The sequence below is a fragment of the Perkinsus marinus genome (genome assembly GCF_000006405.1).
Source record: "Perkinsus marinus ATCC 50983 genomic scaffold scf_1104296940846, whole genome shotgun sequence".
NCBI lineage: Eukaryota > Perkinsozoa > Perkinsida > Perkinsidae > Perkinsus > Perkinsus marinus.
The window spans coordinates 19,822-45,776 of record NW_003212688.1 but is presented as its reverse complement, the minus strand read 5'-3'; the positions used below and the strand labels follow the sequence as shown (position 1 = coordinate 45,776).

The 25,955-nt window shown below is 49.8% G+C and overlaps 11 protein-coding genes across 11 annotated transcripts in view; 8 read left to right on the top strand and 3 right to left on the bottom strand.

The window, feature by feature from the left end:
• Positions 1-86, top strand: part of Pmar_PMAR000943 (serine-threonine protein kinase, putative) — a gene marked incomplete at its 3' end in the record, with an annotated part of 4,127 nt that extends 4,041 nt beyond the window's left edge. Inside the window, exon 20 of the mRNA XM_002781942.1 lies at positions 38-86. Coding sequence (XP_002781988.1) covers positions 38-86 — 49 coding nt within the window. The remainder of the gene's footprint in view (positions 1-37) is intronic.
• A 30-nt stretch (positions 87-116) lies between these two features.
• Positions 117-1,377, bottom strand: Pmar_PMAR000942 (co-chaperone GrpE, putative). The gene is made up of 7 exons (XM_002781941.1): positions 1,236-1,377; positions 1,005-1,191; positions 870-956; positions 717-813; positions 388-530; positions 257-340; positions 117-212 (listed from the first exon to the last, which is right to left on the bottom strand). The coding sequence occupies exons 1-7, from the start codon at positions 1,370-1,372 to the stop codon at positions 171-173; spliced, it is 777 nt and encodes a 258-aa protein (XP_002781987.1). The 5' UTR covers positions 1,373-1,377; the 3' UTR covers positions 117-170.
• Positions 1,378-1,446: 69 nt separating this feature from the next.
• On the bottom strand, positions 1,447-2,476 carry Pmar_PMAR000941 (40S ribosomal protein S6, putative). Its single transcript, XM_002781940.1, has 4 exons — positions 2,373-2,476; positions 2,149-2,261; positions 1,916-2,065; positions 1,447-1,869 (listed from the first exon to the last, which is right to left on the bottom strand). The coding sequence occupies exons 1-4, from the start codon at positions 2,461-2,463 to the stop codon at positions 1,519-1,521; spliced, it is 705 nt and encodes a 234-aa protein (XP_002781986.1). The 5' UTR covers positions 2,464-2,476; the 3' UTR covers positions 1,447-1,518.
• A 142-nt stretch (positions 2,477-2,618) lies between these two features.
• Positions 2,619-5,231, top strand: Pmar_PMAR000940 (Nucleolar protein Nop56, putative; the record flags this gene model as incomplete). The annotated part of the gene is made up of 13 exons (XM_002781939.1): positions 2,619-2,749; positions 2,874-2,950; positions 3,002-3,144; positions 3,193-3,290; positions 3,337-3,477; positions 3,534-3,651; positions 3,699-3,821; positions 3,871-4,014; positions 4,221-4,375; positions 4,441-4,515; positions 4,575-4,668; positions 4,718-4,924; positions 4,976-5,231. 13 exons carry the CDS (start codon positions 2,619-2,621, stop codon positions 5,030-5,032), a joined length of 1,563 nt encoding a protein of 520 aa, XP_002781985.1. The 3' UTR covers positions 5,033-5,231.
• Positions 5,232-5,293: 62 nt separating this feature from the next.
• On the top strand, positions 5,294-6,211 carry Pmar_PMAR000939 (conserved hypothetical protein). The gene is made up of 5 exons (XM_002781938.1): positions 5,294-5,425; positions 5,468-5,645; positions 5,694-5,788; positions 5,832-5,953; positions 6,003-6,211. The coding sequence occupies exons 1-5, from the start codon at positions 5,306-5,308 to the stop codon at positions 6,208-6,210; spliced, it is 723 nt and encodes a 240-aa protein (XP_002781984.1). The 5' UTR covers positions 5,294-5,305; the 3' UTR covers position 6,211.
• Positions 6,212-6,563: 352 nt separating this feature from the next.
• Positions 6,564-8,052, top strand: Pmar_PMAR000938 (conserved hypothetical protein; the record flags this gene model as incomplete). Its single annotated transcript, XM_002781937.1, has 8 exons — positions 6,564-6,631; positions 6,679-6,766; positions 6,841-6,988; positions 7,036-7,128; positions 7,180-7,288; positions 7,360-7,508; positions 7,563-7,640; positions 7,685-8,052. 8 exons carry the CDS (start codon positions 6,564-6,566, stop codon positions 8,050-8,052), a joined length of 1,101 nt encoding a protein of 366 aa, XP_002781983.1.
• A 401-nt stretch (positions 8,053-8,453) lies between these two features.
• Pmar_PMAR000937 (hypothetical protein) lies at positions 8,454-10,064 on the bottom strand (the record flags this gene model as incomplete). Its single annotated transcript, XM_002781936.1, has 9 exons — positions 8,454-8,489; positions 8,682-8,796; positions 8,845-8,967; positions 9,018-9,088; positions 9,133-9,252; positions 9,303-9,390; positions 9,435-9,578; positions 9,625-9,908; positions 9,954-10,064. The coding sequence occupies 9 exons, from the start codon at positions 10,062-10,064 to the stop codon at positions 8,454-8,456; spliced, it is 1,092 nt and encodes a 363-aa protein (XP_002781982.1).
• Positions 10,065-15,679: 5,615 nt separating this feature from the next.
• Positions 15,680-17,008, top strand: Pmar_PMAR000936 (hypothetical protein; the record flags this gene model as incomplete). The annotated part of the gene is made up of 1 exon (XM_002781935.1): positions 15,680-17,008. The coding sequence occupies one exon, from the start codon at positions 15,680-15,682 to the stop codon at positions 17,006-17,008; it is 1,329 nt and encodes a 442-aa protein (XP_002781981.1).
• A 710-nt stretch (positions 17,009-17,718) lies between these two features.
• Pmar_PMAR000935 (hypothetical protein) lies at positions 17,719-19,832 on the top strand (the record flags this gene model as incomplete). The annotated part of the gene is made up of 10 exons (XM_002781934.1): positions 17,719-17,965; positions 18,082-18,145; positions 18,189-18,368; positions 18,425-18,633; positions 18,677-18,804; positions 18,853-18,988; positions 19,047-19,201; positions 19,251-19,386; positions 19,441-19,534; positions 19,706-19,832. 10 exons carry the CDS (start codon positions 17,719-17,721, stop codon positions 19,830-19,832), a joined length of 1,476 nt encoding a protein of 491 aa, XP_002781980.1.
• A 373-nt stretch (positions 19,833-20,205) lies between these two features.
• Pmar_PMAR000934 (hypothetical protein) lies at positions 20,206-22,397 on the top strand (the record flags this gene model as incomplete). Its single annotated transcript, XM_002781933.1, has 10 exons — positions 20,206-20,245; positions 20,954-21,130; positions 21,176-21,325; positions 21,368-21,508; positions 21,552-21,667; positions 21,733-21,849; positions 21,896-21,984; positions 22,030-22,138; positions 22,183-22,305; positions 22,353-22,397. 10 exons carry the CDS (start codon positions 20,206-20,208, stop codon positions 22,395-22,397), a joined length of 1,107 nt encoding a protein of 368 aa, XP_002781979.1.
• Positions 22,398-22,498: 101 nt separating this feature from the next.
• Pmar_PMAR000933 (conserved hypothetical protein) lies at positions 22,499-25,520 on the top strand (the record flags this gene model as incomplete). Its single annotated transcript, XM_002781932.1, has 16 exons — positions 22,499-22,577; positions 23,026-23,107; positions 23,153-23,243; positions 23,289-23,386; positions 23,430-23,556; positions 23,599-23,685; positions 23,733-23,822; positions 23,864-24,074; positions 24,124-24,246; positions 24,288-24,412; positions 24,461-24,509; positions 24,553-24,691; positions 24,740-24,818; positions 25,123-25,202; positions 25,301-25,331; positions 25,383-25,520. 16 exons carry the CDS (start codon positions 22,499-22,501, stop codon positions 25,518-25,520), a joined length of 1,629 nt encoding a protein of 542 aa, XP_002781978.1.
• Between the last annotated feature and the right edge of the window lie 435 nt (positions 25,521-25,955).

The following is a 25,955-nucleotide window of genomic DNA, read 5'->3' as shown; positions in this document are numbered from 1 at the left end:
CGCAACATATGCAGATGCTGAGATGAGCCTTTACCAGGAAGAAGGGGGCATCAGGGAGCGACATAACGCACCTCATTGAGGAGTAGACACTGTCCGACGCAATAAGAATAATCTCGGAAACAATCACTTGCAATGTGTTCAGGAAAATCAACTTCTGATTGGATCTATGATCACGGGTTCCGGACAACTCCAACCTTGGCAGCACGCAGTATCTAAGAAGGCATTCATCACCCACAGCATGGATACGTGAGCTCACCCTATCGTGGATCTTATAACCTGGCTGAACCACATGAGCCACCTCGCCAGTCTCCTTGTCAGCGAAGGGGAACTCGAACAATGCCTGATGCCAGGGAGGCTACCCATACAAACACACTGGTGGAGGCCGACCTCATGCCTATTGGGATCGAATGATTGCCCCATAGGGTCCTCCTTGGCTATACCATTATCCGCGAATATCTTCTGAAGTATAGTGTCAGCTTCGTTGATCTTAGCATATATGGCGGCGAGGTCTTTACATTGACTACGATCCTCTGAAAGACAGGAACAGAGTCTGATGAGAATGCTGAACACATCTGCACCCTAAAAACTATAGACCATTTGTACAACTACATGCCCATCTAGATCAACATGAATAACTGATCCATACTGAAAGGCTCAGCCTCCACAGTGAGTAGTCCGTTGAGGCGGCACCAAGCCCCCTATATTGAGCAGCTCACCATCCGTTATCGATGCCTTGGCCCTATCAATGTTGTCAGCTACGTCTAGCATGTCTTTAGCCATCTTGTTTATAGCATACTTGGAAGCATTCTCCATCTGCACCAGAGACAGAGAGTTGCATCCCAAGGAGCTCACCGCCCCATAGGGCCTACATTCTGATGGTATCTCTTGGTAGCCTGGTGGGAATCCTGCTTGCATGCATGTATCTTCTCCTTGATGTCGTGAGTTTTCTCATCAATCTAAGCATCACAGCGATCTCGAACCACTACCGAGCTCGTCCTCCCTACAACGGCAATTTTCTGTTGAATCTGCGTTATCTTTTCGGCATCTTCCGCAGACACAACCTCAGGAGCGGCCTCTTTCTTGGGGGTCTCAGTGGCTGCAGCCTCTCCTGTGGGAGTAGTTTTCGCCTCCTTCTCAGCGGCATCCTTAGCGGTGGAGGGATCAGCCTCACTCGCAGATCCTTCAACATCCCTAACCGAATCGGTAGCGAGAAATTATAGTTCATCGCCAACTACTTAGCATTTTCCCCCGCCCTAGTTGCCTTCGATGCTTGACTGAAAAAAGCTCTCTGTCCCACTGCAGCAAGGCAAGGAGTAACTCCCCTAACCCGCGCTAAAGCAAAAATCTGTTGTAAGGCAGTGACGCTCGACATCGAGGAAAAAGTCAATCCTAGATGATTCTTATAACCAACCCTGACCACTATAATAAACTCAACCATATAACAAGCTCAGTGTCGTGCCGGCCAACTTGAAGCATAACGTCATCCCCCTGCTATATAAGTAGTGGATTCAATCAGCCTTAAGCCCTCTTGGCCTTCACCGCCTTCTTCTTGGCAAGCTCAGAGGCCCACTTAGCACGCTGCTCGTTGTGGTACTCAGCCAGTCTGACCTGGTACTTGGCAGCCTCCTCACGAGACTGGAGGACCTTCTTGATGGTGGTGTTGCGGATGTGCCTCTTGCGCTGAAGGGTCTGGGGAGTGATCAAACGCTGGATCTTGGGGGCCTTGGTCTTGCGGCCAGTATCCCTGCGGACAACGAACTTGCGGATATCATCCTCCTTAGTAAGGCCGAAGAGCTTGCGGATATGGTTAGCCCTCTTGGGTCCAAGGCGACGAGGCCTGCTATCGTCGGTCAAACCGGCAATCTCGGCCTGAAAAAACAAGTTGAGTCAGTGCTTCGGGATGATAGTAGCTTACATCGCCCTTCTTGACGAGGACGAGGTTGAGGACAGAAAGGTCCTGGCCGACGATGCAACCACGGACGGACTTGCGCTTGCGCTCACCGTCACGACGAGGGCGGTAGCAAGACATACCCTTCTGGAAGAGGAGTCTTACACGGTTGTTGGTCTGAAATAGGGAGAGAACAAGTAACCTCCGATCGAAGAGAAGTCGATTATTGAACCCAAAGAGCCTAGGAAAACCCTTACTACCAAGACACCCTGCTTCATAGGGAAACCCTGCTTATCGTTACCACCAGAGATACGGAAGATGTATCCCTGGAACTCCTCACCAAGAGACTCGCCAGAGACTTCAGCGGAGATACCTACACGCAAAATACTCTAGTGGCTGATTACCGTCTTTATACACAAGTATGGTGATTCACAAGAAGAGAAGACCCGAGCATTGAACGAAGAGAGCACAAATCCCCAATTACGCTTATCGAAGAAAGGCAAGAGCTTCTTGTCATCATCGATATCGATGCACTTCTGCAATCCAGTGCTGGGGTTAGCGATATTGATCTTCATGGTGGCTGGGCAGGCCGACTACGCTGGAGAGGTGGAGGAAAGGCCTTTATCGATCAAACTCACAGCCCTTTGGGCGAGCGAGATTCGAAAATCGCGGAGCGAAGCTGACCTTACTCCAGCCTGTCAATAGCTGCTTCCCTCCTATACAGTTGACCATGAGTATCGACCTCTACTTACTGCTAGAGACAGCATCGGGCTACGCTCTATTCGTACGTGACCAGTACGATGAGCTGGGAAACATCGATGATGGTGCTGCACAGACTGAGAATCTCAAGGACTTCATGAGGTGAGCCCTCTAGGGATTCATAGGGGCATCGGCTGCTCGTAATGGGCCTGCCCAATAGAGGGCCAATCGCGATCGATAATAACGTCATTGGAAGAGTGGCGGCCTGAGTGTTTCTGGTTTGTAGCCTGGTGAAGCTCCGAGGCTTCCTTCCCTTCACCTCTGCCGAGGTCGCCTTGTCCAACATCAACGCCATTGTTGCTGGTAGTACCACGTGTCACCACATACTAGTCTGCTCACTTTGGTGGTCCTTAGGCGAGTGCACTGAGGAGTTGAAGAACTTCCTCTCGATGAACTTGACCACGCAGAGCAAAAAGAAGAAGAAGGCAGCCCCTGCCTACAAGTTGGGCGTTGCCGATCCCAAGCTCGGCGACTCTCTCAACGAGCTCGGCTTCCAGGTGCGTCCTTACCACACCATTGCCTAATCGTACATCACCTACTATCAGGTCACCTACTCCCAGTCTGTACGTGACATGCTTCGTGGATGCCGCCAACACGTAGCTAAGATGGTGAAGATGGACGAGTCCGATCTCGACAAGGCCAGGTAGGCAGGGACTCTTCCTCTTAAGTTTCCCATAACGTCCCTGTAGGTGCGGTTTGGGCCATGCTTATTCTCGTAACAAGATGCAGTTCGACCCGAACCGCCAGGATAAGCCCATCATCAACGCTATCGCTATCCTCGATGGTCTCGATAAGAACATCAACACCTTCGCTATGCGTGTGAGGGAGTGGTAAGTCGTGGTGATAGCGGTGATGTTCACTATTGAGGGTGGGTGTATAATGTAAGGTACTCGTGGCACTTCCCTGAGATGGCCAAGATCGTCACTGATAATGAGGTCTTCGCCAAGTTGGCCTGCCTTATAAGGCTCAAGGATGACTTCGACTGGGATAACAGGATGGATGAGGTATCCCCCTTTCCTCCTCTCCATCACTTTTACTTCTTCCCTCTCAGGTTATAGAGGCCTGCGGTGGTGATGAGGAGACTGCTAAGGAGCTTGAGAAGGCTTGTCGTACCTCTATGGGCCAGGATATCGTCGAGATGGACATGGCCAACATCGAGCACTTTGCCAAGCAGGTAAACGGGGAATAATTCTGTTCCAGACTTGTCACTATCTCATGAGCAGGTCATCTCTCTATCTGAGATGCGTCGTAACCTCACGGACTACCTCCACGGCAAGATGGACGTTGTTGCACCCAACCTCGCCGCTCTCATTGGCGACACTGTTGGTGCCAGGCTAATCTCTCATGCTGGCTCTCTCACGAATCTGGTATGTCGTATTGATAATACACCTCCCTAGGCGATGATGGCTAGTAATAGATTCTTGATGCAATAAATTCAATGAGCAAAGCAAAAGCTGAGCCGGGGATGCCTCACTTAGTATAACGCAATACGTGTCGGCTCCTTCTATAGAAACATCGTCGAAGTGATGTTTGAAGCCTCTTCACACGGGTCGATCTAGGGTTTCTGTCGTAGGCCAAGTACCCTGCCTCTACCGTTCAAATCCTTGGTGCTGAGAAGGCCCTTTTCCGCGCCCTTAAGACTAAGGGTAACACCCCTAAATATGGTCTAATCTACAACTCTAGCTTCATCGGTAAGGCTGCTCAGAAGAACAAGGGACGGATATCTAGGTATGTACGCTAATTGAGGCGGGGTGCGCACAGCGAAGGATTCCTTCCCTTGGTGGTGGCATCAGGTATCTCGCCAACAAGTGCTCCCTTGCTTCCCGTATCGATTGCTTCTCGGACCAGCCCGCAGGAAGCAGCGAATCGTAAGGCTGTTGGAGGGTGTTATGTCGAACCTGAACTGTTGACTTTGCTGCTGTTGTAGTTGCACTGTATTCGGTGAGAAGATGCGGGATCAGGTTGAAGAGAGGCTGAGATATCTCACTACTGAGGGGGTTAAGCCTAAGAGGAACGTTGATGTGAGCCACGGGTGAAAGAAAGTCCAAGAATGATGGGGATTCGCCTTAGGTTATGCGTGAGGCCATGAAAGAGGTTGAGGAGATTCAAGAGAACGACAAGGAGGCTGTTGAAGCTGCTGCCGCTGATGAGGAGGAGGAGGAAGTTGTTGTGGAGAAGAAGGCTAAGAAGGATAAGAAGGCCAAGAAGGAGAAGAAGCGTAAGCATGCTGAAGTGGAGGAGGAGGAGGTCGAGGAGGTAGCCGAACCCGAGGAAGAGGTGAGAGGGGTTACCATGTTGTAGTTAGTGTTGTGATGGTGTTCATCTTAGGAGGCTCCTAAGAAGAAGCATAAGCATAAGAAGTCGAAGAAGCACAGCTCTGAGTAGATCGTCTTGCTGTTCGCTACAGTGTAGTAGTGATGATATGAATGGAATCTTACCAATATTGGCTCCTGATCTGGGTCGTAGTCCCCTTCCATCGGTATCATCGTGTCTACCACTCTACCACGTCAACTGTTACTCTTCTATAACGATCGTAGCGGTCATCGTCGATGGTCCGCCTTCCTGCCCTTTCCAACTGCGGCATCGACTGCTGCTTCCGATCATTGTCATGCCCTTGAGTTGTAAGTAGTTATATCAGAGTATTCGAAGGGTTGCTTTATGAGGCCTCGTGGGCTCATCTATTCCCTCGTTCTCTCTACTGTGCCCACGAGGGCCTGGGAGTCAATTCTCAATGTGCCGAGTCGGAAGGGTTTGCTGCCCGCGGCGGGCGGTGGTCAGGTGAGGATATAATTGTTTACAGAGAGTATTAACGTATGGCAGGATCCACAAGAGCAGTTTATGTTGTGCCGTAGACGGCGAGCAGGAAGTGTCGTAGCCCTTGGTTCGTGGTCAGAAGAGGTATGCCGAGGGACGGGTCAGTTGCGGAGTAGAGCTGATTGCCATGCTCAAGGCCACTGGCACCGCAGTGTCCATATATGGTTTTATAACCCGGACGAAAGTAAAACACAGTGGAACGCCGACCCCTCCCTCGATAGGTCGACTTTAGGGGAAGTTTTGGTGCAGAGGAGGAGCCTTCTCAAAGATACGAATCCTGGTCGATGGGATGTATCCGTTGGTGGTCACGTGGCGGGCTACGATGATGTAATACGACCGTACTGGACTTGTCTGTCTAGCCATGAATCAGGTGATGGCATCAGCAGTGAGGGAAGTCCGAGAGGAGCTGGGCGTGTCTGTCAAGCCTTCAGACCTTGAGGAGGTCGGCGTGGTAGCCACCGAGGCCCGAGGGCCTGGATATATAGATCGGGAGTAACTCACAGAGGGAGGCGGAGTATGCATGTCAGGGCTTTGCATTCAGACTCAAGCACATAGCGATATACCCCTGGCGAGGTCGTCTGCAGCAGCTACAACTCGACCCAGCAGAAGTTACTGAGGCGGAGTGGATGCCGTGGGTGGAGGTTCATCGGAGGCTCATACGAGGCGATAGAGAATTCGTGGCATTTAATCGTGAGTATATCGACCTTCTGAACCATGTACTGTTGCAACGATTTCATTCCTTTCATTAGCGTTGAATGGGGGTTGAGTTAGACAGTTGAGGGAGGGAGGTCCTGGTCGGTCGCCGGCACGCTCGAGGTCATGGGGGACATACGAGCATCAATCAGATTGGCTCAGTCATGGTAGAGTCAGCTGCACGCTCAGGACGTGAGCAGTATAGCGGAGTGAAGCGTTCGAGAATATGGCTGGTGAAGAGAAATAGGGAGGCAGGGTCCAAGAGAATTAACAACTACAGAGGATTCCACAAGATACATACGGGAATCTACGGCCAGAAGGTAGCATCCTTCATGGCGTGTCATAGGCAGCTCATGCCGTTTAGGTTAAGACATGCTTCTTAGTTCTGCGTGGTAGTCCTACTCGGAGGATGGTTATCAAACAGTACTCTAAGGCGACTATGGCACGGCAGCGGTTGCCGATCTATGGCAAGGGAGGGTGAGTACTCGGGTTCTATGAAGTCCTTGTAGTTGAGCTCGTATCAGATCGGTCTCTCTGATCTCGGGAACGCGCGTGATTGAGGACGAGATATGTATTCTGGAGAAACTAAAGGAGAAGCAGGTTTCTAACGTTGTAGGAAGAGCGGTTGTTTTGTGATCCCGAGGTCCCAGGATCGATCCCGGCACGTAGCGTCTCTTCACTCTCAGATATCTCTGCATGAGGTGTTGTCCTCTCCAACAGAGGATCGCATCATACTTGCATTTGAGTACGGCGGATGCCAAATAATGCAGTACGCCTATGGTAGGCCCCTGGACTATGTCGCTAACGCAAGCAGCCAGCCTCGAGATATTTCCAGTTGAGTCTCAGTAGGGCCAAACCATGACAGATTCCTCTTGAGTTAGGTGGGTCCTCTACCATGGTATATGACGCTAGCAAGGCCCTGACACCTGGGCTGGTACGCCAGCTTCTATCAGCTGTGTCCGAGCTACATTCGAGTAAATAGTGACCACTTTTAACGCCTTTCATCATGATGATGATCCTCTCAGTTGGTATCGTCCACAAAGACATCAAGCCTGATAATATACTGCTTCGTGGGGATGATTGGTCCTGGGGCCTCAGGGATGCGGAAGAACATGAAGAAGGGAACGGCCTGACGTACGGCAACCTGGGAGTATTGCGGTTCGCGGGCTACCTCACAACTGTGTCTGGCTCGATGCTCATTGTAGGTCATCCTCGTCCTCCACTGGTTCAATACCGCATCTTACTTTATGTGACTTCAATACGGCAGTAATTAAAGCAGATCCACGCGATATGGAGATATACGATGCCTTGGGCACAACAGCGTTCTCCCCTCCAGAAGTCTTCTTCGGAAAGGGTATGTTGGTGAATTTATTCTGGTTCTAATGAGGCTAGCATTCCTGTCACTCAGACCCAGTTACTGGAGGGCTATGCGGGAAAGCACGAGATGTGTGGAGTGTTGGAGTTACTTTCTTTACGATGATGACAGGTCAGAACTCAGTACTTCCGGATACCTGATCGATCTCATCTCAGGTAGACTGCCATGGAGACCTACTGGTCAAGAGTCGACTCCGAGTAGCAACCTCACACTGCAACTGTCAATTCTAAACGATCCCTTACAAGTGCCGAGTGGAATCCCTGAAGCTGCTCGGAATCTCCTTGAGGGGCTCCTTCGGAAAGACCCCAGTCATCGAATTACTACTGCAAAGGCTCTATTGCATAAGTTTCTCGCATACTCGACTGAACGCTACATGTTCGTCAATCCGAATGCTCGCAGTTGTAGGTTGGGAAACACACGATGGACTAGCTCGGCATGTGGCCGGATGAGTTACTTGCAATTCTTGCAAGTTACCGCTCGTCTCAAGCTAACAGCACTTCGAATTCGTGTTAATGATCGATGAATCATCCTCTGATTTCTTACCTGACTTGTTTCCAAAAAACCATCCGACCAATCAATGATGGTGAGATATTCCTGATTGCCCAGCATGGCCCATCCGGTCACCGGATACACAGTAAGCCGCCTCGATTCGACGATGGTGGTATTAATGTACATGAGGATGGTCGGAATGTCTTCATCGTGTTTCTTTATTACACAGCATGTTATGATCAAACTAATTCCTTGGTTGTATCGTCCATCACAGGGACGGTAGTTGAAATGACCAACCCTTCACGGTTACATGCTCGCGAGGCGTCGTATTGACACTATTCAGTTGCCAAGATCTACCATTCCAATAAACTACTCAATTCAACTCACTAAATACACATTAACATCCCACAGCAAACATCATGATGGATATCATCATTAGTCATTCTCAAAAGCTCGCAGCTTACCTAGAACCTGAGTCGTGAACTGATGTGAATCGCGACACCAATCAGGATGCGCACATCAAGCGTTGTGATGTCTTTGGGCATCTCCTCAGTTCTCGCCCGAGACGGATCCACAAATCCCGCGATAATTTTTGGTAGTTTTTTCGCCAACTACAGAGAGAGAGCATCACAATGACGAATGCTCGCTGAGGTGTGCTCCTACCTCCGACTCAGTCGGATAACTGATACATTTGAGGTTATATTGGGAAGGGCAGAACTGTAGCTTGGAATCCTCTCCGACATGATAGAACAGGTTGCCTCGAAGGTCGCTCATTACCCTACAAAGTCAGAGAATTCATTGAGTACCTTACCCAGAGGCCACCTACCCTATTGTAGCAGCATCTACAGAGGACAGTTCGGCCACCAGAAATACCGATGCGGACCGGATTTTTATAAGATTCAGTACTTCATACATCATGTCCATCCATGAGAATGGCGGTTGGTCGGGACTAGCAGAAGGCCATGCTAGTCGTCTCCGATCGAGCTTATCCATTCCTACTTCATCTGTGGAATTATCAAGCTGATGAACTTCGTGTAGGTGTCGTCTTTAATTCGAACCTCTTGATGCACCTGTCACCACAAGGAGCCTCACCGGAAGGCCAAGTTGTGATTACCTTAGACTCCAAAGCCTTGCGTTTCATTGCGGCTTGTGGGCTCCGATGAGCGAATACAACTGTACGATGCTTATGATCGGCTGTAAGCTCTCTTTCTATCTTCCGGGCTAGGCTCCCAGCCTACGGAGCAAGGCTGTCGATGTTGGCGGAGCACTCGGCGCCCATACCACGGCTTTCCCATCTTCCTGTTTCCAATTAGTCTCAGGGGAGGCAACTTCAAATGTTGGTACATTTCGGAATGTAACGGGCATTAGCATCCTAGAACACCAACAATGCACGCAGATGAGCTTATCGATACGCACGCGCAAGTGTCCGAAAGATCTCTCCCCTGGCCTTGGGAGAATATGAATATACGGCTTGCTGGTATCCTCTGGTCTCGGGATGCTTGGATCATACTCGCAAGTTTTCGGCAGTCTGGGTCCATATAGTTCAATCTTGGAGAAGTCCTGATAATTTAAACCTAGTGAAAGGCTGACTGACCTCGGACCTCACCCGCGGAACAGAGCATTGTAGTCGTCATCATCATCACGTCCATCGTACTGGAGCATGTTGTAAAGGAATTCATTACCGCACCGTAACGAAATGCTGCTTTTGCCCTTCAGTGCCTCCTTGAGCTCCTCGATGAAGTTAGGATGGTAAGGAGCTTGCTTTCTGCTGGATACGATGATGATAGACAGCCCCGGACGACTAAATTGCTCCATAATCAAGTTTCGGATATTTCCGGGATGATAAGCTTCCAACTCGACGCGTCCACCGTACTTTCCGATGTCCATAATCTGACCAGAAACAGAACACATGGTTTCCGTGATTCATCGACGTACTTCTATAGGGTTCCATTTGCTTGACAGTTGAGATTCTTTTGGGATGTAATACGCATACACTTTGGTCGGACCCCAAACATGTGTGATAATCGAATCTTTGCTCTCTGCCATTGCCAATAGGTCCTTGGTAACTGGGAGTATACTCGGATGGACGGCAATAATTCCGGCGAGCTCGAAGGGGAAGAAAAGGCTGCGGAACAATTGTGGTGGACGATTCTTCTCAGCCGTAGTAGTCCTACGCTGCATGCATCGCTAGACCAGCAGCCTTGCCGATACCACCGAGGAATATGTGCGATAGGGGTGCCTCCTTTGCCGCTTCATAGATGGTCCGCTCAATCTTTATCCGTCTAGTCTCGAGGTCTTGAGTAGATTCTCCCCCCCTGAACACGACGACGATGTCGGACTGGACTTACCGCGGCAGCTGGGGTGCACCAATTCGCAGGGAGGACGATTTCGGTAAGTTTAGGATTGGAGCCTTGGCAGGGCTCTTGGATAAAGTCGGATGTATCCGTTCCCTGTTGGATTTCCTAAAGCAGCGGGGGTTCACGGGCAGATCGGTAGTCAGTGATTACACGATATATGTCCGCTAGAAAGTTGTCATCCTCATGAGTGATCCATATAACATGGCATGGGTTGGTGGCCTGAGCTATAGGATAGCCCAGTACTAGTAGGCTGATGAGGACGGCTGGACTGATAGTGTGCATAATAACTCTAACTGGATCGATGGGAATAGCCTTGGAGCAAGGATGACAGCCCCGCATAATTTCCAGGATCATGATGCATTATCATCTCGGAATTCAATGACTTTCGAGCAATGAAGAAAAGAAGGAATAGAAGGAAATTCCGTATAGAATAGCGAGCGGTATGGAAATACTGTTCGCGCGGAACGAACGCCCGAAGGTCGTGCCATGTAGTCCACATCCACATCCTGTACTTTGCATGCTCCCACGCGGTTGCCGTGTTAGAGCATCGAAATTAGCTCACGCCTTACATCTGCAATACCGACCGTACTTAGCGCCCTGTCCGCAGTCCCGTGCAACACCTACCGCGCCAAGATGACTATGTAGACTAGTTCCCTTTCAAACGATTCACGGTCCCTCCCGGTTAGGAGTATACGACCGCAGGTAATTTATTGAGTAATATATACCACTCAATGAGTCGCCTCCTAATACCACCAATATATGAGTATATATTTTAGTAATATATACCGCAATTTAATTGTAAAAGACTATTTACATTGCCCTGAGTTGACCCCTGGATCAGACGCGACAAGGAGAGATCAAAGAAATGCTTCGACTGACGATAGTTCACAACATCGTAATCCACCCCACCCTATACGATGCTGCCCACACATGGTCATCAGTAACTGCTGATGGACACTAGATTCCAGCATACCCATCGAGCCGTGGCCGGGAATGACTTGAGGGACCTGACAACCCCCCCGACTCGAGGTATGGTACCAATGTGCTGACCTGAATGATTGGAGGGCTGAGGTAAGGGAAGCCACCTCCCAGTGCTCCTCCAGAGGTGCCAGCGCCGGGGGTGGGCACTAGGAATACGGGTACTATCAATAGGGAAGCATGCGCAGATGATAAAGGCTCATAGTGGACGCACATTGGAGGTCTTTGGATCTACGATGATGATGATGGTGATGGCGATGATGATGATGTCGATGTCGATGATGACGGTGACGATAACGTGATGAGTTGCGCGATACACCTGAGGATTCCTCGTCCTCGTATCGGATGCTCATTCATGTTGCCACAGAGTGGATAGTTTAGACGCACAGGAATGGTAGATAACAGCAGTGATAAGACGGGTGGCCTGTCCACTATTATCATTTAGCACTCCTCACCAAAAAAGGTTGTCCCTACACTCGAGCCGTGGTTAGGATGATGAGATGAAGGGGAACCCGAGAGGTGATTTAACAACAACATGAACTAACCAATCTAGATCTATCATGACGACCATGGACACCCATTTTGAGTCCCACATCACTTCTAACGATCATGTCGATATATGTTACAATCTGGACAAACACGAGCAGTAATAGTAGAGAAACACGTTTTTATTATTATTCTTATAAAAGGGGAAATGCGCAAGAGCATCGTGAATACACTGGCATGCGGTCGTGATCCTCAAAAATGTTGAACGCTGCAACACAACGTAGCTGATTAACACACTATGAGCTGATTAAACTGCTACAGTGGAGTTGTGGTAGACTGTATTGTCACTGCTGACCGCAAATAACTACTACGCCTTTCAAAAATGTATTTCGCGGTTAAAGCCACCAATCTTGCGGGTAAAGAAATCATATTCAAGACTAGGGACATCAACTTAGTGCTTGATGGTCGGACGGGGAACTTGATTTCGCGGATGAGACCAGTTGCTATATGACCCGTCTTATACCATCCCTAGCCAATGTTAACGATACGACTTTTCGGAGAGAGCAGGTTCTACCAGCTCTGCGGTACGAAGTCCATACTCACTTGTCTAATTACAATTTTCGACATGCTCACGTCCGTTTGAGATTGTAGTTCTCCTTTGGCACGAAATTGTCTATTAAATTACTCGATTCCGGACTTAACATCTACCGTAAAATTCTAGACGACGTAGAGTGTGAAATGGATAGATACAGCTGGCTGGCTAAGATAGATAGGGCAGATTGCGACGCAATCTGCATTGTCCACAGCCGAACTGGCATGGTCCACAGGTCACAGACTGTTCAGAACATCCTATAACACAAGAGCGGTCCACTGCGAGCTGCCAGACAACTCAAACCGCAAGGCGATGGTCTGTGTGGACGGACGCACAGACAGTGACTCACCATATCCCAGTCAACGATCATCTATGAGGGCTGGGAATTTCTAACAACGAATACAATCCGAATATCTCGGAGGACCTACCTTGTTGAAGACAAACTATAACTCTACATCGAGGGATTGGGCTGCGATGGTCGAGAAAAATCAACCAAAGCCCGGCGATCCCCAGACAAGCAACACCATACTCCAATAATCCGCAACCCTTGAATATGTGCATTAGCTTGAAGCTAGTAGCTTCGGATGTGCGCAAGATGCTTCAATGGCTCTTCACAGGCCCATACGATCACCCTATTCTTGCTGTGGAGGAGCGGGGAATTCCTCTGCTACTGGAATTACACTCTCGTCGATCAGCCGTAGTCGATCACTGCCAACATGCAGGTGTTGGGCAGACCGTTTTGCACGCCGTGTGGGACAACTTTCTAGGGCGCAGCGAAGAAAAAATACTTTTTACATCACTTCGACATTAATACTGTGTGTTGTAAGCAATGTGGGTGTGAAGCTGATCGATTGAGCTTTAAACTTTCCAACACGGCTCAAAGTCAATGCAACGATGTCGAAATGAATATCTGACGGTTTTTCCAACATGTATATGTCCTTGTCGATGTATTGAACCATACCAGAGAGTAACTCCGGGACAGTCAATTCATGAACCACATATAGGCGTCCTATGAACGTTACGTCCAAGTTCCTGATAATGTCTAGTTCGACAACTTGGGCTCGCTACTTGAGATGTGGATACAGGACGTCGTCACGCCCTCCCTAAGATGCAGATACTACCACTATTGGTCACATCGTAAAACCTACCCCTGGTCCCGCAGCTCCCCCTTACTCGATGATTACCTAGGAAGACTAAAGAGAAAGCATTGTGAATGATGGTAGGACGGCATCTAGGACTAATATCACCCTACCTCGCTGTGTTGTCGCCCAACCTAGTAGTTTATAATTATGCAATTACGTTTCGTTATTCTTATGCGATTTGGTGATTGTTTCCCATTGTTTGCCATTGTTGCCCCCACAAATATATCGAGAGTGCATCTGCCAGGTTGATATCCTCGGATACGGCTCTATGGATCTGTTGTTATCGTAGAAGGCATTGACGCCTGGGCGGTGGGTTATGGTACATGTTACGAAGGCCGCCAAAGGGGTGGAAATTGAAAGGTATGATCCCAAGACTGGGGCCCATTTCACAAGCGTCCTAATGTTAGGATTTTAACCCATTAGGATGCAATTTAAGGATAAATGGCGTTCACAAGGGCCCTTTCCTTAGGTTGGGTTAGGACATTAGGATATTAGGATCCTTACCGCTAGAATTTAGGACATTAGGATGCCTTTTTCCTTAAAAATTGGCCTTTAGGACGCCCCGGCTTTCACAAGCTATATTTTTAAGGAAATTTTCATTACCTCGGGGGGTACTTTAACGGCAATCCTAAGGTTAAAAGTGTGCAAGACGACTCGCTGCGCTCCGCCAAACAGTCGTTGGTTCGAAACTCTGCATGTACATTTTTAAATTAATTTGTAACTTAAACAAAAATCTTACAACTATTAACAAAACTCGACAATAATTTCGATACTCATTTGATACTTCATATGAAACTACTTACAAATACTCATCTTGGCTAGAGTCAGGCGTTTTGTTACTGCAGGACTCCTCCATAGCAGAAAAGGCCCTCTCAGCAGAAACTGAAACTTCGCCCCACGCTCTACCAGCTTGCTGCCAAGCTACCCAAGCTTCCTGTTGAGCCATGAGTGCCCTCTTTCGTATCTCCTAGTTCCGCTTCGTCAAGATCCATTACGCGTATCAGTTGTTAATAAAAGTGGTTATATCTGTTAAATCTGCTGAATGGCGCCTTGAGGCACTACCTTTGTGGTCCATGCTTCGATGAACCGATTCGTATTTCGTTAGAAGTAAGTATAAATTGGTGGAGTGGTAAAGTTTGTGTTAGGTGTTTGGCAGATCCTGGTTCGAATCGCGGTTATATAACATTTTACGTTGTTTTTAATTGCCGTAAGGATTCCTAATATCCTCAGATAGCACATCCTTACGTTAGGTAAGGACGTCTTTAAGTATAGGATCCTAACGTTAGGTTAGGAAAATCTTGTGAAATAGCCTTAGTTAGGTAAGGACGTCCTAAGGTTAAAATCCTATACGTAAAGACGTCCTAATCTAAGGACGCTTGTGAAATGGGCCCCTGATCGTTTGATTGTAGCGGAGCGATGCGGGGTGGCGTACTTCCCAACGCTGGATGCACTAAGTCTCTTTCATCACTGCCTATTACGTTGGTGCCTCTGGATTTCCTGATTCCAGTTTGTTGTTGTATGCAGTCCTCATCTAGGAGTGTAGATGTTTGCCCTGACGAATCGCCAGTGATCCGGCCTGTACTAAGGAGAGTTGAAGAGCCTGCAGAGGACGTAGGAGTCCTCTGGTCTCGGGCCGGGAGGACCTCTCTCCAAGACCTCTTAGCCGTGCCTCTCTATTCTGCTGCTAATGGTGACGTACTACTGCTTTCGATCGATAAGGAAGGAGACTCCTCAGTGGCCGTGTACAGATCGAAGTATGGGCTATGTGAATTACCGTCTTGGCTGTGGAAGCCGCCGAGCCGTCTGGTGGGATCAGGCAACTCCGTCTCCTGTGTAGGGAAGCTGTGCATGGGGCATGACGATAGAGCCATGGGTATTGGCTTAGAGGCATGGTGCTCGATTGAAGAGGAGGTAGCTATTTTGCAGGGAGGAGTGGTACGTACAAGTCAGGGCGGAAGTATGGACGTCTTTACGATTGCGGGATGTCTGGCATCAAAGGAATCGGTATCATTGGAACCCAAGTTGAGCCGTGCTCAAGGTGGGATTTCGCCAAAGTGTGGTATCCAACTTGCCTTGCACGCATGCGCAAAGCCCGGTGGCGGTTCAATGTATTACTGCAAGGATTCCCGAGTGTACCACTCCTCCCAAAGAGTCTGTGGGAGGTGCTCTGAAGTTGCAGTCATCACGGTGGAATCCGGTTGCCTAGTGGTAACTCTCAATGGTGTCGACTTGTTGGCTCCTCTAGTGCACGTCATAGAGGGTTGTGTGAGAGAAGTGGTCGATGACGTTGCTGTTCGGGATCATCAGGTTGTCGTTGCGGCCAATGGTGTAGTCACGATCGTCGATTTCGATACCTTCATAGTATTCCATGATGTTCCCTTCGTACGCCACATCTCCCTTATCCACCCCATAGCTAGCCTTGCATGGTTCCCTGGTCATATGAGTGCCATTCTATCGACCTCTCGTCCAGGGCACATAGCAGTAATCGACGCCATCTCCTGTGAGTTATACACTTTGGACTTGGACTTTCAACGTGGGGCTCGAATATATCCCTATCGAATGGGCATCTGTATTGAACACGGCAGCCAAGTAGAGACTTGGGAAGTCCCGATATCGCTGTGCGATGTGTTCACTACCCTCAAAACTGGAACGCTGGAGGAGGATATATTGCCTCGCAGTGTCATCAGAGCCTTCCGCTTGTCCCCAAGTCGGGCCTACGCGGCGGTTCGGGATAATGGCTTAGCATTGTCTTATTTGCAGAGGCTTTGGAGAGTACCTGTCGTGAAGGATAGGGAGGTGGTGTGTGTCGTAACTCAGCCGTCCAGGATTGGGAGCATATCGGAAGTCCATAAAGCGGTCTCGGAAGGTGAGTTCCAGGCTTTTGCTAGGAGGATGCTCGTTTGTCTCCTCGGCAATCTTCCGGCTCTCAATGACTCTGCATGTGACTTCACAGAGGCCTGTCCACGACGGATTAGGAATGCTTATTTACTACGTCCTAAGGTAGCGGACGCCGACAAAGTGGGACCTCGATGGGAGGACCTCAAGGGCCTGGACAGGGCGATATTGTCGACTGTTGAGGAATTGCTTGGGAAGTTGAATGAAGTTAACGAAGAGTTGTGGGAGCCTCTATGGGCTCTACGTATTTATTGCTGTCTGAGGTTCCGTAAAGACCTCTCTTACCTTGGCCGTGTTCTGGGTGTCCATCCTCGCCTATTATTTGGTGGTATTAGGAAGGAACAATCATTCCTTGTACGCATATTGGAGGATATACCCCCGGAGAGTAGTGGTTTGGGACGGTCCTTGGGTCCTTATCTTGAGCACTACCATTGGATCCCCTCCCTACGACAACGAGGGGAAGCAGCCATAGCCCGCCATAGAATACGTCTCCATCCTGCCGGTGTCTTGATGAGCCGGTGTGAGTTGAGGTCGGCTTGATCTGGGCGTGAGGGTTTGTATCGCTTTTCCATCAGGAACCGAGACAAGGCTTTCCAGGCCTTCAAGGGAGTGCTCTGCCGTACACTACTAGGGAAGATTGGAGGGAGCATGCGCCATGATTGTTAGCCTTTCCAGTATGTTCAGCCTTGTGTTGGCCGGGACTATTCTTTAGTCCCTCCTGCCTGCTAGTTCCTACTTATTCCGAGTATAATGCCGCGTCTCAAGCTCCATCCACCGAAACCAGTACAGCTTGGGAATCAAGAGCAGCCGCGTCCCGATGATGCTGATGGTAATTTCGTGGCGCGGTGATGGCTTGATGGCAATCCCTAAACTGGAATTGGAGCCTGTCGTGCATATGGGCAAGATCTTCGTAATTTGCAGCTCCATTAGGGCAGTAAATGGGTAGATGGTAGACTCCTGGTGTCCCTGGATTATCGGGGCAGGCTCCTCCTCTGGCATACAGAACGGATCTTCGGTCGACTGCCATTATTGGAATTAGACCAGCGGCGCTCCGATGTCCCGATAGTCACCTGGTTCCGTGGGCTTGGGTAAAAACTTTAAGAATTTGGTCCCACCAGCAGCGGTACAAGTCGTGCAATGAAGACGTTCAGGTCTGATAGGAGCAATCCCGACATGTGTTACTCCAGCTAACACCTGTTGGGTTATGATTAGATTGCGGGGCAAGGACGACAGGTGTGTGCCAACTTTCTATGGCTATGATCCTGTCCCCTAGCGTGCCCTCGATCCGCCCTGATTCGGTGAAATCCTATAAGGCCGAGTCGATTTGCAGTGGTGGTGGTGGGACACTCGTTCACATTGGAGAGGAGGGTACGCAGAATCTAGATGGCAACGAGTTGTTACAGATGAACTTGAGAAGGATGTTCGAGGATCGTATTCTCACCGATTTCACAATAGTCTGTGAGCTCTGGCCTCCCGTTTCCAACGTGAAGAAGGTATGTAGGCACATCCAGCGATCCTGGTGGTAGTGGAGAGATAAAGGCTCATTCAGTGATCCTGGCGGCTCATAGTGGGTTTGGTCTCTTATTGTATAATCTGTTACCATATTGGTTTAGGTGGAGTCCTACGGCAACAGCTATGCCAACCACGAGCCACTAATAAATTAGAAATACATCAGAAGTAGGACGGGGTGGCAGTAGTCGATCAGCAGTCCTCCTGATAGGTTGAATGTGATGAAGGCTCTGGTACGGTTCATGTACTTTGGTGGTCTTGCCGGTGACCATCTTTCCCTCTCCGCTGCCGATACACTGAGTGTGTTGGCTGAAGCAAGGAACCTCGGTATTGAAGCCTTGACTGAGGATATGGTGGCCCAGGTCATACTGCCAAAGCTCGACCCGCATAAGTAGTATTAGTAGTAGCTACTACCCTCACCTCTCTGCTTGGCGATGGTCCTTACAGTTGCCTATCGATTCTGCTACATCCATCGTTGGCCTCCTTACCTTCCATCTCTCGAGAAGTGTCGGCTTATGTTGGTCAGCAGTTGCCCCGTCTACTCCACACTGATACTCTGAGGAGGAAGTTATTGGACGGCAACCTGTCCCAGTTTGTCATGGCTCATGTGCTTGGCCCGGCTTCTCAAGCTATTGCCACTGATCTAGACTGCGAGAGTCTGTCTACGATGGGAGTGTAGCAGTGTAGTTGTTCCCATAGGTGTTGTCCGCTTCGTTACGGAATGGGCTGGTCTGGACTCAATCTGTGATCTTCTGAGGCAGTGCAAAGGGTGGCAGGAGTGGAGGCAAGCTGCGACAGCTGTTCGAGGAAAGTTTGCCGAGATCGATGTACCCATAGTGGGCTGTATTCTCCTTGGTCCCTTGGTGTGTCATCAGACCCTGCCCGGCTATTCTCCTCCTGAGTCTACGGCTTCGGCTCATGAATGGTACATCCCTAGTCTCCGTGCCCTCCTTCCTGACAACACTCCAGGAGGCGCTGCTGAGTCGGGAGAAGCAGTACGGGTCATTAAGGGTAGAAGCACCGGGAGTGGCGGTTTCAGACATAACTGTGGTGCATTTTGTGCAATTAGGTCAATTCTTCTCCTGGGTAGTGCGCCTTGACAGAGCTGACGAGGGCCGTATCAGAATCGTGTATGAATCGGCCGACCTGCGTCTGCCCATTAAGAGCTCATTCGCTGAGAGGCTATGTGTTAAGCGCTTCCCGGCAGCTCAGTTCCAATGGGAGGTCGGAGGGAGGTCTCCAGTTCAATTCCTGCAGCAGGCGTTTTATTCAGGTTAGTGCGGTATCGGTGCCGTCCGGCGCTGCTCCAGGCAGATCAAGACCACCACATCATCAATGGCAGACTGTTATGAACAGCGACAGGCCGCCAGTGTTCATATGCTTCCCATCTGGCGTTAATCTCCATTGGAGTGATCATCTTCCCCATATTCCCCCAAATCGATAATCGTTTCGTCTTCCATCAGGCACCACCATTCCAATAGGGGTTCCACCAGGTGAAGATGTGGCATTGTCTGTGAAGGCTAACCTTGTGGAAATACCATTGGTCTCCCTGATACTGTACATATCCCGTTGTAAGCTCTACGTCTCCTGTTGCCCTCCTTAGCTACTACTTCTCTGCTGATCTCAATACCACAGTGCGTTCAGAGGATATCCTCAATCGCTTGCCCCATATGGAGTTTAGGTCAGACGTATCCTTCGCAGTGCGCTATCCTAATAGTCCTTATACAGATGCGTGAGTTCTTTCTCTCTGTTCCAGCAGCAGCTTGTGGCAGGAGGCGGAGGCAACGGCGCGACCTCGGGGATCGGTGGGACCACTAATCTGAGTAACCTGTCAGCGTTGAAGTCTCACGAGTAGTCGTATTGTTGGCATTGTAATTCAAAACTCAGCATTGAGTTCTCATCATCATGATGGAGTTTCGTAATGATGCTTGTTGTGATTTATATCTGTCAATGGGTGGAGTGCTTGCCTCCGGATACCGCTCTCTATCGTTTTTCCTCGCCAGCCATGACTTGTATCCTTTTCGTAGCACATTTACGACTCACATCTGAGATGACCGGCGGATTGAGTTTCCATTCATGTATCACTGTCCGTCTTATTCCCCGCAGTTGCTCCCACTGTGGGTAGTTCTACTAGTCGTGATGGTATCGACAGGCTGTCAGAAGGATGGTATGGACTGTGTATCATTATTCGCGTAACCGCTTTTCAGACGGGGTTCACCGAAGTCGAAATGAGTCTAATTCCGACCAGTCGTCCGGATCTAGACCTAGGTGAGCAGTGGTTCATAAATATCGACAACACTGGCATGATGCTCCTCGTTCTCCTCCCATCTAGGCCAACCTGACATGTCGGGAGTAGCAGGTAACTAAAGGTATATAGTTGGTACCTGCTCGCAGCAATGCTTAAGTGCAGAGAGATGTAATCAGAGCTATACTGAGAAGGCCAGGTTGATACACATCGGTCTACACCCATTCGGAATCAACTTGGACAATTGTATGAACACTCTGAGAGATGCAATGGGCTGATATAAGCTCATTTGGGTGAAGGAGGAGCTGGAAGTTCTGTGCAAGATGAGTCCTATTGTTGAGGTTCCTCTCAGTAGTGGACTCATCCACCAAGTAGGATGCCGGATATAATAACTGCATCTCCTCGGGTATCTTCCTGGTCCTTCATTCTCTATGGTCTTGACTACGACATGCGTTAGGCGCAGTCGCTGTGGTAATGCCTCATCTTGTGTTCTAGTGCTTCAACGGTCACGGTTGAGATGTGTACAATGTTAATACAAATCGGTAACTCTGCATATGCGATACCAGTGCACCGCTCCGCCTGTCTGCGTGTCATTGCACCATCTTATAGGGCTCATATTGGGGATGACTGTCGGAATGTGTGGTCAGGGGATATGAAGGGTCCTTAGATAACTTGATTGGATAGAAGTAGCATGTCATCTGCATCAGCGTCCTCTTCCTCTACGGCTGTAGTCCCCCCAAGCACCGAACCTGACGGCTGCCCCAGGAAGTTGAGCTGGGCGGAAATGTCGTTGGAAGAAGATTCCTTTGGTAAAGATGTGGAGTCGTCACAAGCTGTGTCCAAGACAGAACGAAGACAGGCCGTGAAGCCATCGAGGCTCAGCTGGGCTGATTTCGGCAGTGATGACAGTAAGTAACAAATTATTCCACGGACCGCACTGGATTCCTTCTCAGGTTTCTCTCTGCCTGTGCCACCTATTAATCGTAGGACGGTAGTTAGGGGAAATACAACCTTCCCCAAGGTAGCAGCAGCTCCTCTGGATGCACAAGACTCGTATATTGAGGCTCCGACCGATGCCAGCAAGCTGGCCCTTGGTGTTGCAGGTGGACATCCGGCTTGAGGCTTGAATTGATGCTGGTCGTTAGGGCTTATGACGACTTCTGGGGAGGAGGAAGAGAGTCTAAGGCCGGCTGGGTTCGGCTTTTTAATGGCCAACGCTCGTATTGTTATACCAGAGGATTCTAAAGGGAGTGTCACAGGAGGCGACTTCCTTAGCAATTTGCCAGGTCAGGAGTGGAACAACATCACTAGACTTGTGGTATTAATCAGGACTGTCGGAGGACAGCAAACGTCTTACAGGCAAACGTCTGACCTCACTGCTGGCCCATGGCGAGTTAGAGGTGACGACAGCCAGCAAGTTCCGAAAGTTGAATAGTGGGCGTAGAGTAAGTATGGCACTTAACCTCTTACCATGGAGTTGTTGCTGTCGACCGTTGCTTTCTCTTTTTAGGACGTGTCTAAGGGCCCGTCATTCTTCCCGGATCCCAATGCTGGGGGCCGTATCGATCCAATCTTCGGTAATGGTCATCTTGTACCCGACGCAGAAGTTGTCATTGATAGTGTGAAAGTAAGCCTACTGTTATCGCTTGGTCATCCTCAATAGTTGCCTCCAGACACCTCAGACTGAGCTACGACGGCATCGGCCTATTCTGAGGGCCCGTAGGAGGAAGACGACTGGTGGTACTACAACGAAGACCCCTTTGTGAGTCATTTAACTTGCTGCGACGGGGCTAGATAGCGACCATAGGTCGGAGGTCCCAGCTACGGAAGAACAGTGGCGAGCACGGGCCGAACAGAGGGCCAGACAGATTGAAATTGGCAAGATGACTGACAACTACTTAGCATATAGAGCTTCGGTAGGTCTAGTATGCAGCCAGAGCTCATGGACTCTGTACATCAGGTTACACCGAGGAAACGCAATCCAGCGGTGGACCCCATTACACCTGACCCTAATGAGAGGGTCAGCAAGAGGGCGTTCGATGCGGATCTCAAGCAGTGGCGGAAGAAACTACACAGTATTGTGGTAGTTAACGGTTCCCCGGATTGCAGGCATCTTCCTGCTACCTTTAGATACCATTAGCGAAGGAAGATCACAATAGTAGTGATAAGAAATAAGGTTGACTTGTTGATATCTAGCAGTTTGTTTTTATTGCACGCATCGGTGTAGCAGCAGCAAGTGGTTCGTCCCATTTATCGCAAACCTCGTTACATTACGTATGCAAAATACCTCTCTAGGGTTCCTCATGCCATTTGGAGCTCCGCTCTCAGGTGGTGGTGGTGTTGGCACCTGGACAGGTATTAATAATTATCATTGCATGTAGGGGTTTATGATGTTGGCCGGTCGATGATTGTGGCCGCCGCCAGTAACACAACATAATAGGAGTGTTGAGTTCATATAGTAGGGGGGACGATGAGCGCAAAACACGTGTTGCTAGTGGGGTAGACTGAATCTTATCTATGAAGTACTCATTCTCAGTGTAATGCATTCCTGGCCCCATGGCGAGTCTAAAGCCGGGTCGATGGCAGTGCCCATCGTGTACCTTTTCGAACTCACCCGATGCACTCATATGTAAATGTTGTGAGAGTGAAGCCAACCCAGCATATCTAGAGGCCGAAACGCCTAGGAAGGTGGGGGAGACTCAGCACAGTAGTGGTTCCTTGGCCCGCCCTCAGGCACAGAGACCACATAGTGGACAGGGAGTGGTACGATGGTATTGTGTGACGTGCGATAAGTGGTATCCAGTGAGCGTGCCTTCCTGCTCGTTCTGTGGTAATGGTCCTCCTAAAGAGAGGATGACATGTCGAGGTTGCAAAAGGATGCTCGAGTATTCCTTATCGGCTATATAGGCTGTCTTTAGTGCTACTCACAGGTTTATAATAAGCCGTCCGCCGGCGACAGTAGTGACCTGTCAGGCGTGTAAGGTCCTCACACCAGTGGAGAGTGGGCCCTGTAGTGGAGAGGTAAGGGGAGGAGGCCCACCTCACCCCAACTACATGGTCTTCGAGGTCACCGGTGATGGGCAAGATGGCACTAAAAGGTCCATCTTATCAGCCGAGGATGCGGCAACTGCGGCAAGATCACGACTATCGTTTATAACGGAAATGTGAGACAGTCTATGTTGGTGTCGATACTTACATTATTGATAGGTGTCTCAAGCTGAACCAGCCCTTCGTTGATGACGCCTTCCCTCCCGGTCCACTTTCCTTGTTCAAGGATCCTCCTCACTCACAGCCGCCGACCACAGTGAGCAATATTCACAACAGATGGGACAAAGTAACTCAGCCTGGCCGCATTTCTACCATGGCATCCACCTAGGTTGCAGCACTGCCGTGGTTGAGGCCTGGCCCAGGGTACACCCTCTTCGACCCTACTACTGGTCCTGTCCCTGAAGACGTCCTACAGGTACGAGGACATCTTGCTGTGACTAGTGCAGTCTTCCATGCTCACAGGGAGCCCTCGGAGATTGCTGGATGCTGTCAGCGTTGGCGGCCCTCTGTCAGCAACGGCCAGAGCTCGTCAAAGATCTTTTCCCGTACCAGGTGGGTACCTTAGTCTCCCCAGGTAGTATAACCTACCTCAGGATACCACTGAGAGGTCCACCGTGGGAGTCTACCTAGTCCGCCTCTGTGATTCCAATAGTGCATGGCGGTTGGTGGTTGTGGATGACCACTTCCTATCCACCACCCCTGGGCACCGAGTTTTTGCGGGCAGGAGCTCTCGAGTGCTATGGGTGTCTCTCCTCGAGAAGGCTTATGCCAAGCTCAGCGGCTCCTACGAAGCTATCGAAGCAGGTATGCGTTGAATTCATCCCCTCCTTGGTGATGAACTAATCCGTTCCAGGGACTGCATCAGAAGGCCTGACCATGCTCACCGGGTGGCCATGTACGGTCTACCGACTGCAAGCTGACCAGCAGGGCAGCACCAATGGTGGGATCATCCAGGAAGACGATGACGTGTTGTGGGGTATGCCCATCGTAGGGATGCTCTATCATTACCTATCGTAGGCTCTCTGGTCAGCCATGACGGGGTACACATTATGTGTGCGAGCTGTGGGTTTGTCGATGGTGTCAGTAAGGAAGAGTACGAGGCTATGGGGTTATTCAGCGAGCACTGCTACTCCATACTCAATGTACAGAGCCCGTAGTAGTAGTCACTCATACACACTATGCTCCACCAGGTTGTGGCTCTCGACGGCCTGCGGTTGCTCAAGCTCAGGAATCCCTGGGGTAGGCTGCTGAGGGTGTTCCGCTGCATACAGGAGCTCCTTAGGGTCACGAGTATGGGGAGGTCCTTATGGCCCTACCTCACCAGAATGGACACCTGAACTTCAGAGGGGCTTGCATTCCTTGACACATGGCCCGTTGGCAGGCCGAGGGACGTTTTGGATCTCTCTAACGGACTTCCGGCGGTGAGTGGCCACACGTTGGATGAAGCGAAACTAGAGTAGTTGTCTTAGATACTTTTCCTCTGTGACGGTCTGCCTTTACGAGAAGTCATGGTCAGAGGCCCGGACTCCTACGATGCTTATGCCTCGGGTATTTTCTCATCCTGCTGTACCTGCAGTCGAGATTAGTTCATTTGCCAATAGTCAGACTAATTTGGCCGTTTTTCAAGTAACTGCAACTTCCAACTGGAGATTAGTGTCACGCTGAGATGTGCGTCCTCTTTCAGAGCTCTGATAGGAGCTCAAGCAACAGCGCCTTTCCGAGCGATGTTGGTATAGTTCTATTCAGGCGTCGACCGGCGCCTAATTCCAACGTACTGGAATATGTGGCAAGCTTGCCTAGGTGGGTCCCGTCAGTGAGAGCACTCGGATTGTCCTCCTCATCGTCATACTAGGCCGAATCTTCAGGAGTACTCGAACGACAGTTCAGCTGGACACTTGGCTGTATTCCCACACACAGGGAGAGACCAACGATGTGGAAACTCGCTTTCTTGTTGTCGTCTTGACATTCAATCATCGGGGTATCGGAGCCACCACCCATGAGCGGCAAGGCTTTACACTGGGTGTTTTCAGTGCCAAACCAGTGATTGTTCGAGAGCTCTGGGTAAGGATGTTCGGAGTAGTTCAGTAGTCGCCACTCCCACCTCCCATTCAGGCTGGTTTTGCTCTGGAGAGGACTGCCTTGGCGTCTCATATAGCAGCAACTGGCCACTGTGAAGCGAACAATGGTTTTTATCTCTATACCACCTATGACGCTGGATATTCTATTTACGTGGTCAACATGTCCAAGTAAGCAGTTTGTCTCCGTTCAGCCCCGCCGCCATTTTCCTCCGGTATCAGTCGTGCCGTCTATTTCGAATCGACCGTGTCGAATGCGGTGAACTTGTCAAGTTCACGTGGATGGGCACCAGAAGGGGATGGATCAAACGTCCGCATCACAACTCGCGACCTCATACTCCCTGGCCAAGCTATGATCGTGAGAGCCTTTGAGAATTGCTCTCATTAAACATTCTCTCCACAGGTCCTTGTTGTTAGCGACTGGGGAGGCGGTTTTCGATATGTGCGTAACTATCGGTATACCTTCATGCAAAGGTGGTCTCTTGCGCAAAGTTTTCATACTCCACCCATAGAGGAGGAGAGCATACACCAACCGTTTGCATGCGCCCCGTCACAACCTCCTATACGTCACCCTTGAGTTTTCATCAACTGCTCGTCCTGTCCTCGCGAC

Coding starts and splice junctions, on each gene's coding strand:
- Pmar_PMAR000942 (XM_002781941.1), bottom strand. CDS start 1,372: ATGTCGAGCGTCACTGCCTTACAACAGATTTTTGCTTTAGCGCGGGTT. Junction 957..1,004: donor TTCAACAGAAAATTGCCGTT/GTAGGGAGGACG, acceptor TGTGATGCTTAG/ATTGATGAGAAAACTCACGA. Junction 341..387: donor TCGATCCCAATAGGCATGAG/GTCGGCCTCCAC, acceptor CCCTGGCATCAG/GCATTGTTCGAGTTCCCCTT.
- Pmar_PMAR000939 (XM_002781938.1), top strand. CDS start 5,306: ATGAGGCCTCGTGGGCTCATCTATTCCCTCGTTCTCTCTACTGTGCCC. Junction 5,646..5,693: donor GTTTTATAACCCGGACGAAA/GTAAAACACAGT, acceptor GGTCGACTTTAG/GGGAAGTTTTGGTGCAGAGG. Junction 5,789..5,831: donor ACGTGGCGGGCTACGATGAT/GTAATACGACCG, acceptor GCCATGAATCAG/GTGATGGCATCAGCAGTGAG.
- Pmar_PMAR000941 (XM_002781940.1), bottom strand. CDS start 2,463: ATGAAGATCAATATCGCTAACCCCAGCACTGGATTGCAGAAGTGCATC. Junction 2,066..2,148: donor CTATGAAGCAGGGTGTCTTG/GTAGTAAGGGTT, acceptor TCCCTATTTCAG/ACCAACAACCGTGTAAGACT. Junction 1,870..1,915: donor TCCTCGTCAAGAAGGGCGAT/GTAAGCTACTAT, acceptor TTGTTTTTTCAG/GCCGAGATTGCCGGTTTGAC.